At 56.0% G+C, this 13881-nt stretch overlaps 2 protein-coding genes across 2 annotated transcripts in view; both read right to left on the reverse strand.

Moving 5' to 3' along the window:
* Window positions 1–571: 571 nt before the first annotated feature.
* TNNT1 (troponin T1, slow skeletal type) lies at window positions 572–10341 on the reverse strand. Its single transcript, XM_073889293.1, has 12 exons — window positions 10321–10341; window positions 10098–10127; window positions 9852–9884; window positions 9107–9128; window positions 7115–7175; window positions 6719–6835; window positions 6422–6499; window positions 4360–4473; window positions 3840–3949; window positions 1416–1506; window positions 1247–1287; window positions 572–703 (listed from the first exon to the last, which is right to left on the reverse strand). The coding sequence occupies exons 6-12, from the start codon at window positions 6815–6817 to the stop codon at window positions 658–660; spliced, it is 579 nt and encodes a 192-aa protein (XP_073745394.1). The 5' UTR covers window positions 6818–6835; window positions 7115–7175; window positions 9107–9128; window positions 9852–9884; window positions 10098–10127; window positions 10321–10341; the 3' UTR covers window positions 572–657.
* A 2883-nt stretch (window positions 10342–13224) lies between these two features.
* Window positions 13225–13881, reverse strand: part of TNNI3 (troponin I3, cardiac type) — a 3442-nt gene continuing 2785 nt past the window's right edge. The window contains exon 8 of the mRNA XM_025849203.2: window positions 13225–13390. Within this exon, the coding sequence (XP_025704988.1) occupies window positions 13307–13390 (84 nt within the window). The 3' untranslated portion in view covers window positions 13225–13306. The remainder of the gene's footprint in view (window positions 13391–13881) is intronic.

The following is a 13881-nucleotide window of genomic DNA, read 5'->3' on the forward strand; positions in this document are numbered from 1 at the left end:
CACTAGGAATTCCAAGCATTTTCAGCACCTCCATTCTGCCCTCCCCCAGCCCCTGGAAGCCACCGATCTCCTTCCTGCCTCCATGGATTTGCCCCCTGGACAATTCGCATACATGAAATCACACAATCTGCGGCCTTCTGTGTCTGGCTTCATTCAGCGAGCCCCATGATTCTTTGAGATTCGTGGACGTCACAGCGCCTCGCCCCTTTTTATGGCGGAGGAACATCGCCTGGTATCCACCCGCCAGTTGGCGGACATTTGGACTGTTTCCACCTTTTGGCTGCCTTGAGTAATGTTGCTGCCAACATCTGCACCCAGCGTGCATGTGGACTGACCTATGTTCTCACTTGTGGCAGGCAGATACGCGGGAGTGGAATTACCGGGCCCTACAGTAACTCTGCACTTAGCTTTTTGAGGCACTACCAGACTGGTTTCCAAAGTGGCCGCACCGTGTTGCGTTCCCTGCGGCGGAGGGTTCAACGTTACCTGCCACCGCAGTGACTATTAGGGCTCTCCAGGCACTAAGTCAGATGAAGCCCGGAGGCTAGTAGTAATGACCGCCAGAGAACTTAGCAGGCGTCTGCAGGGGGCGCGTTTATTTCAACCACAGAGGGGACCCACACTCCAGCGCCTCATGGCACGCACAGCCCCAGGTCCTCACTTCCAGCGTCCTCCAACACGGCCCTTCCCTGCCCCCTTCCGGCTGTAGGAGAAGAGGGAGAGGGTGTCAGGAAGGAGGGGCTCCCCAACCTCTGAGATGGGACCTGCCCTCAATTCAGAAGTCCGCCCCCCTCCAAATTCCCCTTCTCCCTGCCCAGAAGAAGGGGCAGGCAAATGCGTCCTCTGTTGACTGGCTGGGATGGTGTGGTTGATGATCTGCGGCCAGCTCCCTCCCATCTGTGGGAGCTGATGTTGGGAGGTGAGCTCAGGGTGTTCCCGTGGGTGCTGATGGACGTTTAGGAGGACGGGCTGGGGGGAAGGGAGGGATGGGTGACGGAGAGTGGGTAGCATGGAAGAGGGGCCAAGGCTGGGGTGAAAGAGGCGGAAAGTGGGAGACAGAGATAGATGAACAGCGAGCAGGAGAAAGGGAGCAGGGAGAGGCAGAGCAAGGAACAGAAGTGACGCGGGGTTCTCAGCCTGTTGACATTTGGGGCAGGGGCTGTCCTGGACACTGCACGGTGTGGAGGGGTGAGGGGAGCCACAGGGAAGGAGAGGCAAAGCCCAGAGTCAGAGGAGGAACACTTACAACTTCTGGGCGTGGCTGATGCGGTTGTACAGCACGTTGATCTGCGCGGGAAAGAGGGAGATGCTGGGAGGACAGCCACGGGGACGCGCCCGCCCCTGCCCTGCGCCCGCCCCTGCCCGGCGCCCGCCCCTGCCCGGCGCCGCCGTCCTCCCTGGGGGATGGGTCTCACCTCATACTTCTGCTGCTTCAGCTTCTCCATCAGGTCAAACTTCTCGGACTCCAGCTGGTGGATCCAGTCGGACAGTTCCTGGGCCTTCTCCCTGGTAGGGCAGACGGGCTGTCAGGGAGGGGGCCGGCCTCTCTCAGCCCAGAGAGAACTGCCCAAAGCCATAGGGCCAGACTCGGAGTGGGGCATCACTGCTGCCATTTCATTAATATCCGAGGCCAAAATATTCAAAGTGAATGGAAGAAAAGGGTTTTTAATCTCTGCCCACTGTCTCCACATTCAAAATTCCTATTTCCCTAAGGGAGAACGATGTAATGGTTAAGGACCCACGCTCTGGAGTCAGGAAGCCCTGTTTCAAACCCCAGCTTTGCCATTCTCTGGTTTGTGACTTTTGCCAAGTAAGAGGATCCTGTCTCCCTCTCCGTAAAACTGTGGCTGCCTGCTCTATACCTCTTCTCCCGTTCTTCCTTAGAAACATTTTGTGATAGGCCCAGTTAAAAAGCCACTGCCGCAAATCTCCTGTGCAGGTAGGGTGGCCAATGGGATGAAAACAGGTCTCTGGGTAGGGCTTCCCAGAAAGCCTTTTGTGGCTCTTTCCATGCAACTTCTTCCTGCTTCTTGGATATGTTGGCTGGAGCCCCAGCAGCCCCATTGGACCACGAGGTTATTTTGAGGATGGAAATATCGGGCTAAGTGTGGTGGAGCAGAGAAACAGGAGTCTGGGTCTCCATTGATTTTCTAGAGTTTCATACCAATTAGTCTCACATTTCTCCTCTGTGAGAAAATAAGCCTCTGTATTTTAGGCTGCTATGGACAGGTGTCTTCACTAGAGGCCAAACTTAACTGATAAAAATCTATCACAAAACCGTTATAGGATGTATAATGTAACATAGTAAACACTAAAGTCAGTGTTACTGTTCACTTTATTATTATTAGCGTTGCTTTTTTGTCTTGCTAGCTACCAGCTTTCCACTGCCCTCTCTTCTGGGGCACATTTTTATTTGAAAAATGTTATAGACCCACATATGACCTTTACTAATGAATAAAATTGAGGTAACTGGACCTAAATATTAGTGGACTCAAGTTACGGGTGGATGTGTAGGGGAGAACAGAGAAATAAAAGGAAAAGGGGGGAATGAACACCAGCCACATGTTACTTTATGCGGGGCCCTGTGATAACGTGCTCAGAAGGGGGAGCACATAGCGAGCTGGGGGCTAGAGCCTTGCAAACTCCTCCACAAGCTGACCCTGACTGTGTGCATCTTTTCTTGGGAGCAGCCTCTCACACTGGTAGTTTCAAATCCACATGGTGGGAATAGTTACATCATGGAAACTAGCAAATGCCACAGTCAGTTTTTCTGCCCCTGGAGAGTTGGCTGTTAAACATCTACCATCACACCTCTTTATAACACAGGCTGCTGCACCAGACTTCTCCAGGGTTCAAATCCCAGCTCTTACACTTGCAAAGTTGTGCAACCCTGGCAAGGTTACTTAATCTCTCTGTGCCTCAGGTCCCTCATCTTTAAGAGGAGGATAATCATAGTACCTCACAGGGTTGTAAGCCCTCCATAGGGCACGGCTGCTGCAGCCGCCACCACCGCCACCACCGCCACCATCATCACCATCATCACCAACATCATCACCATCAATTATCATCACCTCACTGACCTTTCACAGGTGTATGAGGTAGACTTTGTTTTCATCATCATCACCACCACTGGCCTTTCACAGGTGTATGAGGTAGACTTTTGTTATCCCAGCCTCATTTTACCAGTAAGGAAAATGAGGCTCAGAAAAATTATATAACGTGCCTAAGATCACACAGCTGGTGGCGTGACGGAGCAGGCACTGAGCTTCGGTCCCCCTCACTGTGCTGCCTCTGGGGCAGTGGGGGTTTCTGACTTTATGAGTCATGCCCAGACCAGAGAACATCAAGCTACCAATGAGAACCCAGAAGGAAAAGCCCTCTGCACCCTTCCCTCTAGCAGCGTATCACAAGACATGGGCTGTCCTGTGAATGGGAGGTAAAGGGGCAGATAGAGTCCCATGGGGTAGAGACTTGGCTGGAAAGTTCTCACCAGCATGTCTGGCTTTAATTCACATAAAGATGGGGCCTTCCCGAGTTTCCAAGGGACATCAATAGGTCAACATAATCTCCTCACTTTTGGTGAGCCATCTTCTCTGGCTTCCCACCATATTACCTCCCAGACTCTACAGGTCATGGTACCCACAAAAAGTGGGTCTTATATCAGTGACATGTTTCCCAGGGAAGACAACAGAGGCCCAGAGAGGGGGACACACTTGTCCAAAGTCACACAGCACCAGGGCTCAGACCTGGGCTTCTGCCCTCCCAGAGCTGGGTAAGAGTCCCCTTATCTCGCTGTCTTTCAACGGCCCCCTCCCACCCTGAGCCCCGATCCCACCTACCGGAGCTGGTCTTCTCCCATGTGGTCGATGTTCAGAGGCTTTTTACGCTCACTCAGGATGCGCACTTTCATCTCCCGACCTGTCTGGCGTTTACCGCGTTTTTGTTCTGCCTGAGGGTAGGGAAAGGGACATACTGAACTGTGGGATAGATCAGAAGCCAGGGGGTTCCTCCCCACCTTGTCCCTACACCCAGGAGTCCAGGCCCCCAGCCCCTCCCCCCTCAGACCCAGGAGTCCAGGCCCCCAGCCCCTCCCCCCTCAGACCCGGGAGTCCAGGCCCCCAGCCCCTCCTCCCTCAGACCCAGGAGTCCAGGCCCCCAGCCCCTCCTCCCTCAGACCCGGGAGTCCAGGCCCCCAGCCCCTCCTCCCTCAGACCCGGGAGTCCAGGCCCCCAGCCCCTCCCCCCTCAGACCCGGGAGTCCAGCCCCCAGCCCCCACCTCCCTCAGGAAACAGAAATCTAGGTCCTCTGTTGCTTCCTCCCTGGGAACATAGACCTTAGATCCCAGTGGGCTGAACTCACCTTGACCAGGTAACCCCCAAAATGGGCTCCCATATTGGATAGAACCTTCTTCTTTTTGGCATCATCCTCAGCCCGCTTCTTAGCCTCCTCTTCCTCCTTCCGCATCTTCTCCTCCTGAGGGAAGAAGGGTGTTAAACCCAAGGCCTGTCGCAGCCCTGCAGGGAAGGGGTCTGAGATGGGGATGTGGGAGCTGAGTGAAGCAGGGCTCTGCCGACCCGGTGCGTGAGACAAAGGCCATGTCCGAACAGGCAAAAACGCAGACATTCTGCTCCTGGCCCTTCCAGGCCTGGCTGTGTGACCACCTGCAAGTCCCTTCTCCTCCCTGAGCCTTAATATCCCCCAAGCAAAACTTTCAAAATGGGAAAGGGATATTCCTGCTTTTTTCTGCATTCCTCTAATCTGAATGGCCAATGCTGAGCGCTGCTGTGCGGCCTCAGTGCAGATACTCCCCCTCTCTGGGCCTTCGTCTGCTTTATTCTCATGTGACAATAACGGTGTCAGAGGACGCAGGAGGGTGCCTGGCGATGGGGGTGGGGGCCTTGGAGCACTGAAGAGGCTGCTGGCCTTGAGTCTGAGGACGAGGTTCCAGATGTCTACTGAAGGCAGCCCCATGTTCCAGAAGCAGCGGCTTGTCCAGACCAACTCCTCTCCCCACCGAAAGGGCTGGTGAGGTGGGTATGACGGCTCAGGCATGTCCAGCATGCCCCATCTGAATTAATCTCCTGTCGCTGCTGAAATCTGCAAATTTAATAGCTTAAAACAGCACAAGTTCGGGGCGCCTGGGTGGCTCAGTTGGTTAAACATCTGCCTTCAGCTTGGGTCCTGATCCCACGGTCCTGGGATGGAGTCTCATGTTCAAGTCCCTGCTCAGCGGGAACCTGCTTCTCCCTCTCCCTCTGCCACTCCCCCCGCTTGTGCTCTCTCTCTCTCTCTCAATCTGTGTCAAATAAATAAATAAATAATAAATATCTTTAAAAAATAGCACAAGTTTATCGCCTTACAGTTCTGCAGGTCAGAAGTCTAAAATGGGTCTTCTGAGCTAAAATCAAGGAGTGACTAGGGCTGGTTCCTTGTGGAGGCTCTAGGGGAGAATTCACTCTCTTGCCCTCACTTCTAGGGGCTGCCTGCCTCCCTTGGCTCCTGGCCCCTTCCTCCCTCTTCTAAGCTAGCAGAAAAGTATCTTCAAACGTCTCTGACTCTGACCCTACAGCCTCCCTCTTGCAAGGACCCTTGTGATAACATGAGGTCCATCTGGATAATCCAGAATCATCTCCCACCTCAAGATCCTTAACTTAATCACAGGCACCATCTTTTGCCATGGAAGGCACCATATTCATAGACTCTGGGAATTAGGATGTGAACATCTTTGGGAGACCAGTACGATGCCTACCATGTCACCCAACTCCTAATCTTGAAAAGTGATTCAAGTGTGCCACTCCTCGATGCCAAGGCAGATCTTGTTTCCAAAGCCTACACCAATGGGAGCATTCTCACGAATCTCCTACAGCTAGCCAGCAATTCGCTACAAGATGGACAGCTGACCAATCTGAACTCATCCTAGAATGATGTAGAAGACAGATAAAAGAGGAGTGATAGCCAGAGTTGCTGGTGGTCACTTGCCACCCCTGCCTGAGAAGAAGGTGTCCGGTAGGGTGACTGACCATCTGGTTCACCTGGGACTGATGAGATACAGCATTTTCAGGGCTCAGACCAGGAACATCCCGGGCAAGCTCCTGAGGACCTCATCACCCCAGTGTCCACAGAAAGATGGGCCCAGGGATAGGAAGAGAAAAGCTGGGTCTTTGTAATCTTATTTGAGTTCCTTGATCCAGCCATACCTGAAGCAAGTCACACTCTACACTTTTTTAGTTATATGAGCACATTAAATGCTCTTTCTGCTGAATCCAGTTTGGGCTGGGGTTTCTGTCCCTTCCAACTGAGAGATCCTTGAATAATACAGCGCAAGTACTTTCTCAGGACCGCAGAAAAGATCATGAATGGGAAATAGAGCATCCCGCTGAAGAAGAAACACTTGGTCTCTCAGGGCAGGGGAGGCACCCACCGCCAGTTTGGCCTGACGCTCGCGCTCCTTCTCGGTTCGGAAGCGCTGCTGTTCAGCTCTCTCAGCCCGGCGCCGCTCCTGCGGGGGGGGGGGGGCAGAGAAGAATGAGGAGGTGCAGGGACGCCCCCTCCCCATGCAGGTCAAGAGCAGAGATGAGCAAGTTTGAGTGTGGTCACCGACTTGGACAAGCTCCCAAATGATTCAGCCTCAGGTCTGTACTGGACAGGAACCATTGCCAGACCCAGGACGGCACGCGGTGAGGGAGGAATCTGCAGAACCCCGCCTCCCTCCACTCACAATGCGCTCTTTCAGCGCAATGAGCTCCTCTTCCTCTTTCTTCCGCTGTTCAAAATGTACGTCAATGAGCGTCTGCAGCTCCAGCAGATCTTTCTCCATGCGCTTCCGGTGGATGTCCTGCAGGACCGAGGGTGGGGGCCGCGTCATTCGCAGGCGGTGCGGGGGACCAGGCCCCCACCTGTGAGCGCCTCTGAGACACGTCGTGGCAGGGCCCTTGACTGCAAAGACCGGCTTGGACCGTTTAGGGGACAGGGGCCACTGTTCGCGATGTTCCCAGCAGGTGGCACTAGCGGCCCATGCGGCCCATTTTAGGGTACTCCAAAAGAAGGGAGAAGCCAGGGGCACCTCTTCCTAATTTGCACAAAGGCACCTGGGGACTGGGTGTCCTTTACTTACATCGAAGTCCACACGTTCCCCTTCTGGGATCTTCGGGGGAATCAGAGGAGGGACCACAGGCCTGATGGGTGGAAAGGGGAAAAGACTGAGCAGCCTGAGCACCCTGATGGAGCGCTGTCCAGTGTGGCAGCCAGCTTCCGGCACCTGACAGGGGACTGGTCCGAATCGAGATTCTATGGGCTGTCTGTGAAACACGCTGGATTTCAAACCCTTGGTTCAAACAGAAAAATGTAATATATTTCACAAATAATGTCTCCTATCAATTACATGTTGAAATGATGACATTTCAGATAAATCGGGTGGAATTAAGGAAATGCTATGAAGATTAATTTTTACCTGTTTTGTTTTACTTTTTAAAGTGCGGCTTGTAAAAATACAGATATTTTTACATACGTGGCTTGCATGAAATTTGTATTGGGTGTTGCTGCCCTAGGGGTCGGCCTGCCGCCCACACCTATATTCGAATTCTCTGCTTTTTAAGACGGCACCGTCCATCGCCTGATTTGCTTCCGACTCCTCTGGCTGTCCCATCTCTTGTCTCCTTGTCCCCAGAAAGCCCTTTAAAGAGTTTCGCCCTTTTATTTATGCATAGGAAACTCTCACGATCCACGTCATTCGCTCGGGTGACTTCGATTATCGTCAGTTACCGAGGATTCACCACCTCTGTCTCCAGCCCAGACTCTCTCCGAGACCCCAGACTCAGGTTTACGGGTGCTTCCTGAACATTTCCGGCATTCTCGCACACCATGCCTCCACCGAGCCCATCAACTTCCCCAAGATGGAGTGGTGGCTGCACCACCCCTCGGGTTCTCAGCCCAGACCCTCACCTCCTCCCTCCCCTTGCCCCAACAGCAAGTCCTGGCCTCTTCGCCTTGGCATGTCCCCAGTCTGTTCCCCCTGTCCCACCCACGCCCCCTGCCCAGCTCAGGCCTCAGTCCCTCCCCTGTGAACCTTCATACCAGCCTCCTCCTGGCCTCCCAGACTCCAGCTGTCCACCTTCAGTTCATCTTCCTTCATGACTTTAGCTCAGAGCTCACCCTTAAGACAAAGTCCAAGCAACTCAGCATCCAAAGCCCTTCTCCATCTGGCCCCAGTCAACTCCTCCAGCAACTTCTCTCCTCCCTCACAGACACACACCACATCTCATGGTTCCCTGGCTATGCCATGTGCCTTTGCACCCCTGGGCCTTTGCATGCTGTTCCCTCTGCCTGTAATGCCCTTCTCCTGATATACTGCATCCCCAGGGGCCTTGCCGCCTCCAACAAGCCTTCCCTGATCCCCCTTGCTCTCTCTCAGACCTGATCCGATGCCTCCTCTGCTCAAAACCCTGTGCGGACCTACCCCTTCTTCCACTCTATGCTCTAGCCACAATGAAATTGGCACCACTGCCCATATCAACCCACAGAACTCTGCTTCTAGGTTTTTTTCTCATGCTCACATTGCTGCCTCCTTGCCTCTTCAAGCTTTGGCCCCAGTGTCACCTCCTCCAGGACCCTCTGCCCCCGCGAGCTCTCATGGCCTCCACAGATCTGCCTAGTATAGGACCTCCAACATCAGAATGACCTGTGTCTGTATCTGCTCCCCGAAAGAGTGGTCTAGATCCAGCCACTGCACCGTGCGTGCTCCCCACAGCTTTCTCCTCTACACTATCCCTCCCACTTCCTTCAGCTAGTGAACTCCTCATCCCTCAGGACTCTGGCATCACCTCCCCTGGGAAGCCTTCTGTGACTGCCTAGGGCAAACATAGGGCCCTCTTGTGTGCTACCATCACTGTATCTGGGTCTGTTTCACCAACAGAGCAGATGGGATCTGACTCACCAAATGCCATGGAAAGTTCTGTGGACCATTTGCTGAAAGAAGAAATCACTGTCCTTTCCTGTTTCAAGTGCCCCACTCTGCTTTTCTGCCTTTCTCACACCCTATCTCTGGGGGTAGGGGATATATTTAGGAGGATGTGATTGGGACCCTCCCCCCAGCCCTCCAGGATCTTACCTTGGTTTGGGGCGCTCCTCTTCTAGTGGGGAGATACAAAGAGATAATTAGCAAGAGTTCATGGGGGTGGGCCTGACACACCCAGAGGAGGGAACCCCCCCCTCCAAGCCACAGCCCCCAGGAGCAGCTCTGGGGGAGAGGCATGAGTGGGGGGAGAAGGGGGGAGAAGGGAAATCAGGTAGGCTGTAAAGGCGGAAGAGGGTCACACGCATCAGATATACATTCAGAGCTGGTGTGGGGATCCCCCTCCCACTTCTCTGGGAACCCAGGGGTCCAAACCCCCCAGACCTTCCTCTTTCTACATACCCAGAGCTCCTGCTCTTCTCCATTTACACCTAGCACTGCAGGGTGTCCCCAGCCCCTCCCCTCTGGGGACACAGGAATCCAGACTCTCAGGGAGAGCCCCTTCTGCAACTCAGGCCCCAACCTTTGAATGTATATGGAGGGAAAAAAATGACAGGGTCGGGGGCGAAGATGGGGGCGGGGTGCCTGTCCGCAAACATCCAACCCTTCTACAAGTATTCCTCCAGGTTGGGGAAGAAGGCTTGGGTGTCGGTCTCTTTAAGAAAGAAGGGAAAGGGTTAAAGCCTCAGCGAGGCGATTTCCCTTCGTGGACACCAGAGGGCGCGCGAGCTCTCCGGGGCTTAAAGGACCGGGCCTGGGCGGGTTGCGGGGGCGCAGGGGGTCCTCGCAGGGGTCAGTGCCGGTGGAAATCCAGCTCGAGAAGCGAAGCAGCCGCGGTTACCTGGCTCTGCCACCGGCTCCGGCTCCTCGGCGGCTGGGGAGGAGGAGGCAGGGGGAGAAGCGAGGGTGGGGGAGCGGCCAGGCCGGGGTGTGGGGGGCAGAGAGGAAAGAGAGGGGAGAGGCTGTTAAAGGATCTGAAGCCGGGGCGGTCGGGAGCCCAGTGCCGGCCGGCCCCGCGCCCCCCCCCGCCCCCCCCCGGCCCCGCGGTGCTGCGTCCGGCTGCAGACCTGCGGGGGTCAGGCCTCACCTTCCTCCTCCTCTTCCGCAGCCTCCTCTTCTGGAAAGGGGGGCGGGGGCAGAGAAGGCAGGGTGAGGAGCCCCGCGGGGGGGCCGCCGGCCGTGCGGAGAGCCCACGCCAAGGGCGCCGCAACCCCGGAGGGTGGGCGCGGGGGCGGCGGGTGACCCCGCTGTCCCCTCGCCTCCCGCGTGCGTGTCCCCAGGACGCCGAGCCCCGCCCACTGCCCACTCACCTTCGGGCTGCTCCCTGAGGGCAGGGGTGGGAAGGAAAGGGCGAGAGGCAGGGTTAGACGTGTTGGAGGTGGGAGAGTGTCCCCCCTCTCCACGCCCCCAGCCCTCCCCGCCAGCGCCACTCACTCCTCATATTCCTGCTCTTCGGTGTCCGACATCCTGTGTGACCTGAGGACCAGAGAACACGCGAGTGAGGTGCGGTCCCGGTGAAGGAGGGGCTGGGGGCCAGAGTCCCGGGTCTGAGGGAGGAGGGACTGGGGTTTGGACTCCTGGGTCTGAGGGAGGAGGGGGCTGGGGGCCTGGACCCCTGGGTCTGAGGGAGGAGGGGTCTGGGGGTCTGGACTCTTAGGTCTGAGGGAGGAGGGGCCAGGGTCTGGACTCTTGGGTCTGAGGGAGGAGGGGCTGGGGGTCTGGACCCCTGGGTCTGAGGGAGGAGGGGGCTGGGGGCCTGGACCCCTGGGTCTGAGGGAGGAGGGGCTGGGGTTCCTGGACTCCTGGGTCTGAGGGGGGGGGGGCTGGGGGCCCTGACAGGGAAGGGCTCTGGGAGGTGTGGGGGGGCACAGCCCCAAAGCTGCACTCCTGCGCCTCCACCACCACAGCTGTCCTCTTTTGTCTTATGACATGTACATGGGAACCTGATCTGAGTGGGGATTAGGAGAAGGTATTTGGGAAGGGACTGTGGCCTGAAGACAATAGCCGCCCCACCCCCCAAAGGCTATTTCGGGGGGGATGTCGTACATGGTGAAACAGAGGACATTTCCTAAGAAGGGATTCAAGGAGGGGAGGCTCCTGGGAGAATTAGTCACACCCGCTCCCTCTCACACACACTCCCCCCCCCATTATCTTCCCATCTGTCCCCTCCTCGCCCCACCACCCACAGCCTTGGAGGAGGTTGGACTCATCAAGAGCAGCCCTGTCCATAGACCTCATCCTGACCCCTACATAGACAGCACCCCATCTTTGAGATCCCCCAGGACCCACAGTGCCCAGGTTAAGAGCACCCCCAAATCCTGAGACCCCAATTGATGATGCCCCTGGTTTCATGTCTCCAGATTCTGAGACCGCAGTTCCTGAGACTCCAGACTCTGGGCTGAGACATCCTCAGATCTTGATGCCCTAGGTCTTGACACCTACATTCTGAAGCCTCAAAATCTTGAGACCCCAAAACCCAGATGCCCAAGCTCAGAGGTGCATTCACGATGCCCCAAATTTTGACGCCTCCAGTCATAAGGCCTCAGACCTGGAGACCTCAATTCTCAAATCCCCAGAAGCTCCCTGTCCTGACCCCCAGACCATCAGACATCCAAACCCAGCAACCCCCAATTCCTGAGATTCCCTCAGATCTCACACCTCTTAGGTCTGAAGGTGTTATAGTCTGGGACACCCCACTCTTGGCACCCCAGACTCTGTAACTCCCAAACCCTAATACCTCAGTCCTCAGTCCCCGTGAAGTCTGAGTTTCCCCGGAATTCAAGCCTTCATTTTGCGCCCTGTCCACCTCCATAGCCCTTCACACCCCCCCCGTCCTCTCCCCCAAGTACAAAGTCCCTGGGACCATTACCGAAGGCTGGGTCTGCAGAGTCAGCGAGCGGCGGGACAGAGCCTTGCGGACGGCGCTGAAGCACCCCCGAAGCACCCTGGGGTTTATAGCGGAGCCTCAGCCCCGCCCCCCAGGGGCGGGGAGGGCCAGAGAATTCCTTTCTCCAGCCTAGAGTCCCAGCTCTGAGGCTGCCCTGCCCCAACTCTGGCTCCACATTCAGGATCCTGGCACCTCCTGGCTGCTCGGGGACCCCTCCACCCCATCAGCACTGCCTTGAACCCAGGCTGGGTCAGGTGACCTCCAACCTCTGGGCGCCCCACTCCCTTCCAGCAGGCTGCACTCTATGCTTTGAAGTCCCTGTGCTCCGCACACAGTAGGTCCTTGGAGAATATTTATTGACAAAAGGAGTAGAAGGGGTGCTTTCTCTTATATGGCTCTGGTTCCGGTCTCTCTGTCTCTCTGACATTGTCCTTCTTTCCTTTGTCTCTGACTTTCCATCTGTGCGTCTCTGTCTCCCCCCTCCCCACCCCCACCCCTTTGTCTGCCACCAGGATTCCACCCTGGTGACAACAGGCGCTAAAGCGGGGAAGCAGGTGTGGGTCGGGGGAGGGGAGAGGGTGTGGTGTCAGGCCTGCGCGACCTCACACTCCCCCACCTCCATCTGACACTGATCTGTTTTGGGATTCCTCCCCACCCTTTCCCTGCCACGCCATGACCTTGAACTCTAGCGGAGCCAGCCACCCCTCCTGCCTCTCTGTGTCTCTGTCTCCCACTGTCTGCCATCTCTGTGTCTATTTCTGGGCATTTCTCTGGGGGTTCTCTCTGGGTCTGTTTCGGGCTTTGTCTGCAACTCTCCACGTCTGTGTCTTTCACTCCCCTTGTCTCCCCGTGCATTTTTGTCTCTGCATTTCTGTGGGTGTCTCTGTGAATCGGCCCCTCTCAGTATGTATCGGTATCTGTCTGTGACCCCGTTTCTGTCTCTCTTTGTCTCTGGATTCGTGTCTCTATCTTTCTAGCTCTTTCGAGGGCATCCTTCCCCATGTCTCTGCCACTCTCCCTCTGGGTCCCTATTTCTTTCTTTCAGTGGTCTGTGGGCTTTGTGGTATACATCTGCTTCTCCACTGTCCCTTTCTTTGCACATCCTTCTAGGAATCTGTGTCTTTACTCCCTCCCTGTGGGTCTCTGGCTCTCTCTGTGTCTTTGGGCCTTGGTCTGAGCCTCTCTGCACCCCAGGTGCCGCAGAAGAGCTGAGAACGCGCCAGCTCTGCTCCTGCGGTGTGGTGTGGCTTGGGGGGCGCTGCCCTCTGTCCTCTCATCGCCCTCACACCTCGCCCCCCACCCCCTCCACCCCCCGCCCCCCAGGCAGCAGACATGCAGCCACTCCTAGCTCAGAAAGCAGCTTTATTCCTCCGGGACACCTTCAGGGCTAGGGCAGGGGGCAGGCCGGCTCAGCCTTCAAACTTTTTCTTGCGGCCCTCCATTCCACTCAGCGCATCGATGTTCTTACGCCAGTCTCCCACCTCCCGGTTTTCCTGGAGGAATGGGGTGAAGGGTTAGGGTCTCTCCCTGGTCTACAGTCTCTCAAATATCCTCCGCCCACCCTCCAGCCTGCTGGGCCACTGTGTTTTGGATGTCCACCCCGGGATCTGGTTCTGGAACACGTCCCGTCCCCTCAGGCAGTCCCGTCAAATTTGCCCCCATGCACATCCTGTCTAACACACGCACTGAGGGCCTCCTTGCTTACGTCTCTTCCTAGGAGCCTCTGCGTCTTCCCCTTCTTGTCTCCCCCATGCACTATTTTTCTCTCTCATGGACTTCCTGTAGACCTCACACACTTCCTGACTCCTTGCTACTTCCTTTCTCCCTCGTGCACTTCCTGGCTTCCCCTTCTAGTTTCTGTCTTCCTCTTGCACTTCCTATGCCCCTGCTACAGTTCCCATTGAGGACCCCTTACCAGATTCTTCCCCCCATAACTCCAACTATCATCTGCCCTGAGTTTAGGCCCTAGGACTGTTGCGCCCCC

This window comes from Callorhinus ursinus, unplaced genomic scaffold (assembly GCF_003265705.2).
Source record: "Callorhinus ursinus isolate GAN/ISIS: 27379988/994484 unplaced genomic scaffold, GSC_fseal_2.0 scaffold106, whole genome shotgun sequence".
Classification (NCBI taxonomy): Eukaryota; Metazoa; Chordata; class Mammalia; order Carnivora; family Otariidae; genus Callorhinus; species Callorhinus ursinus.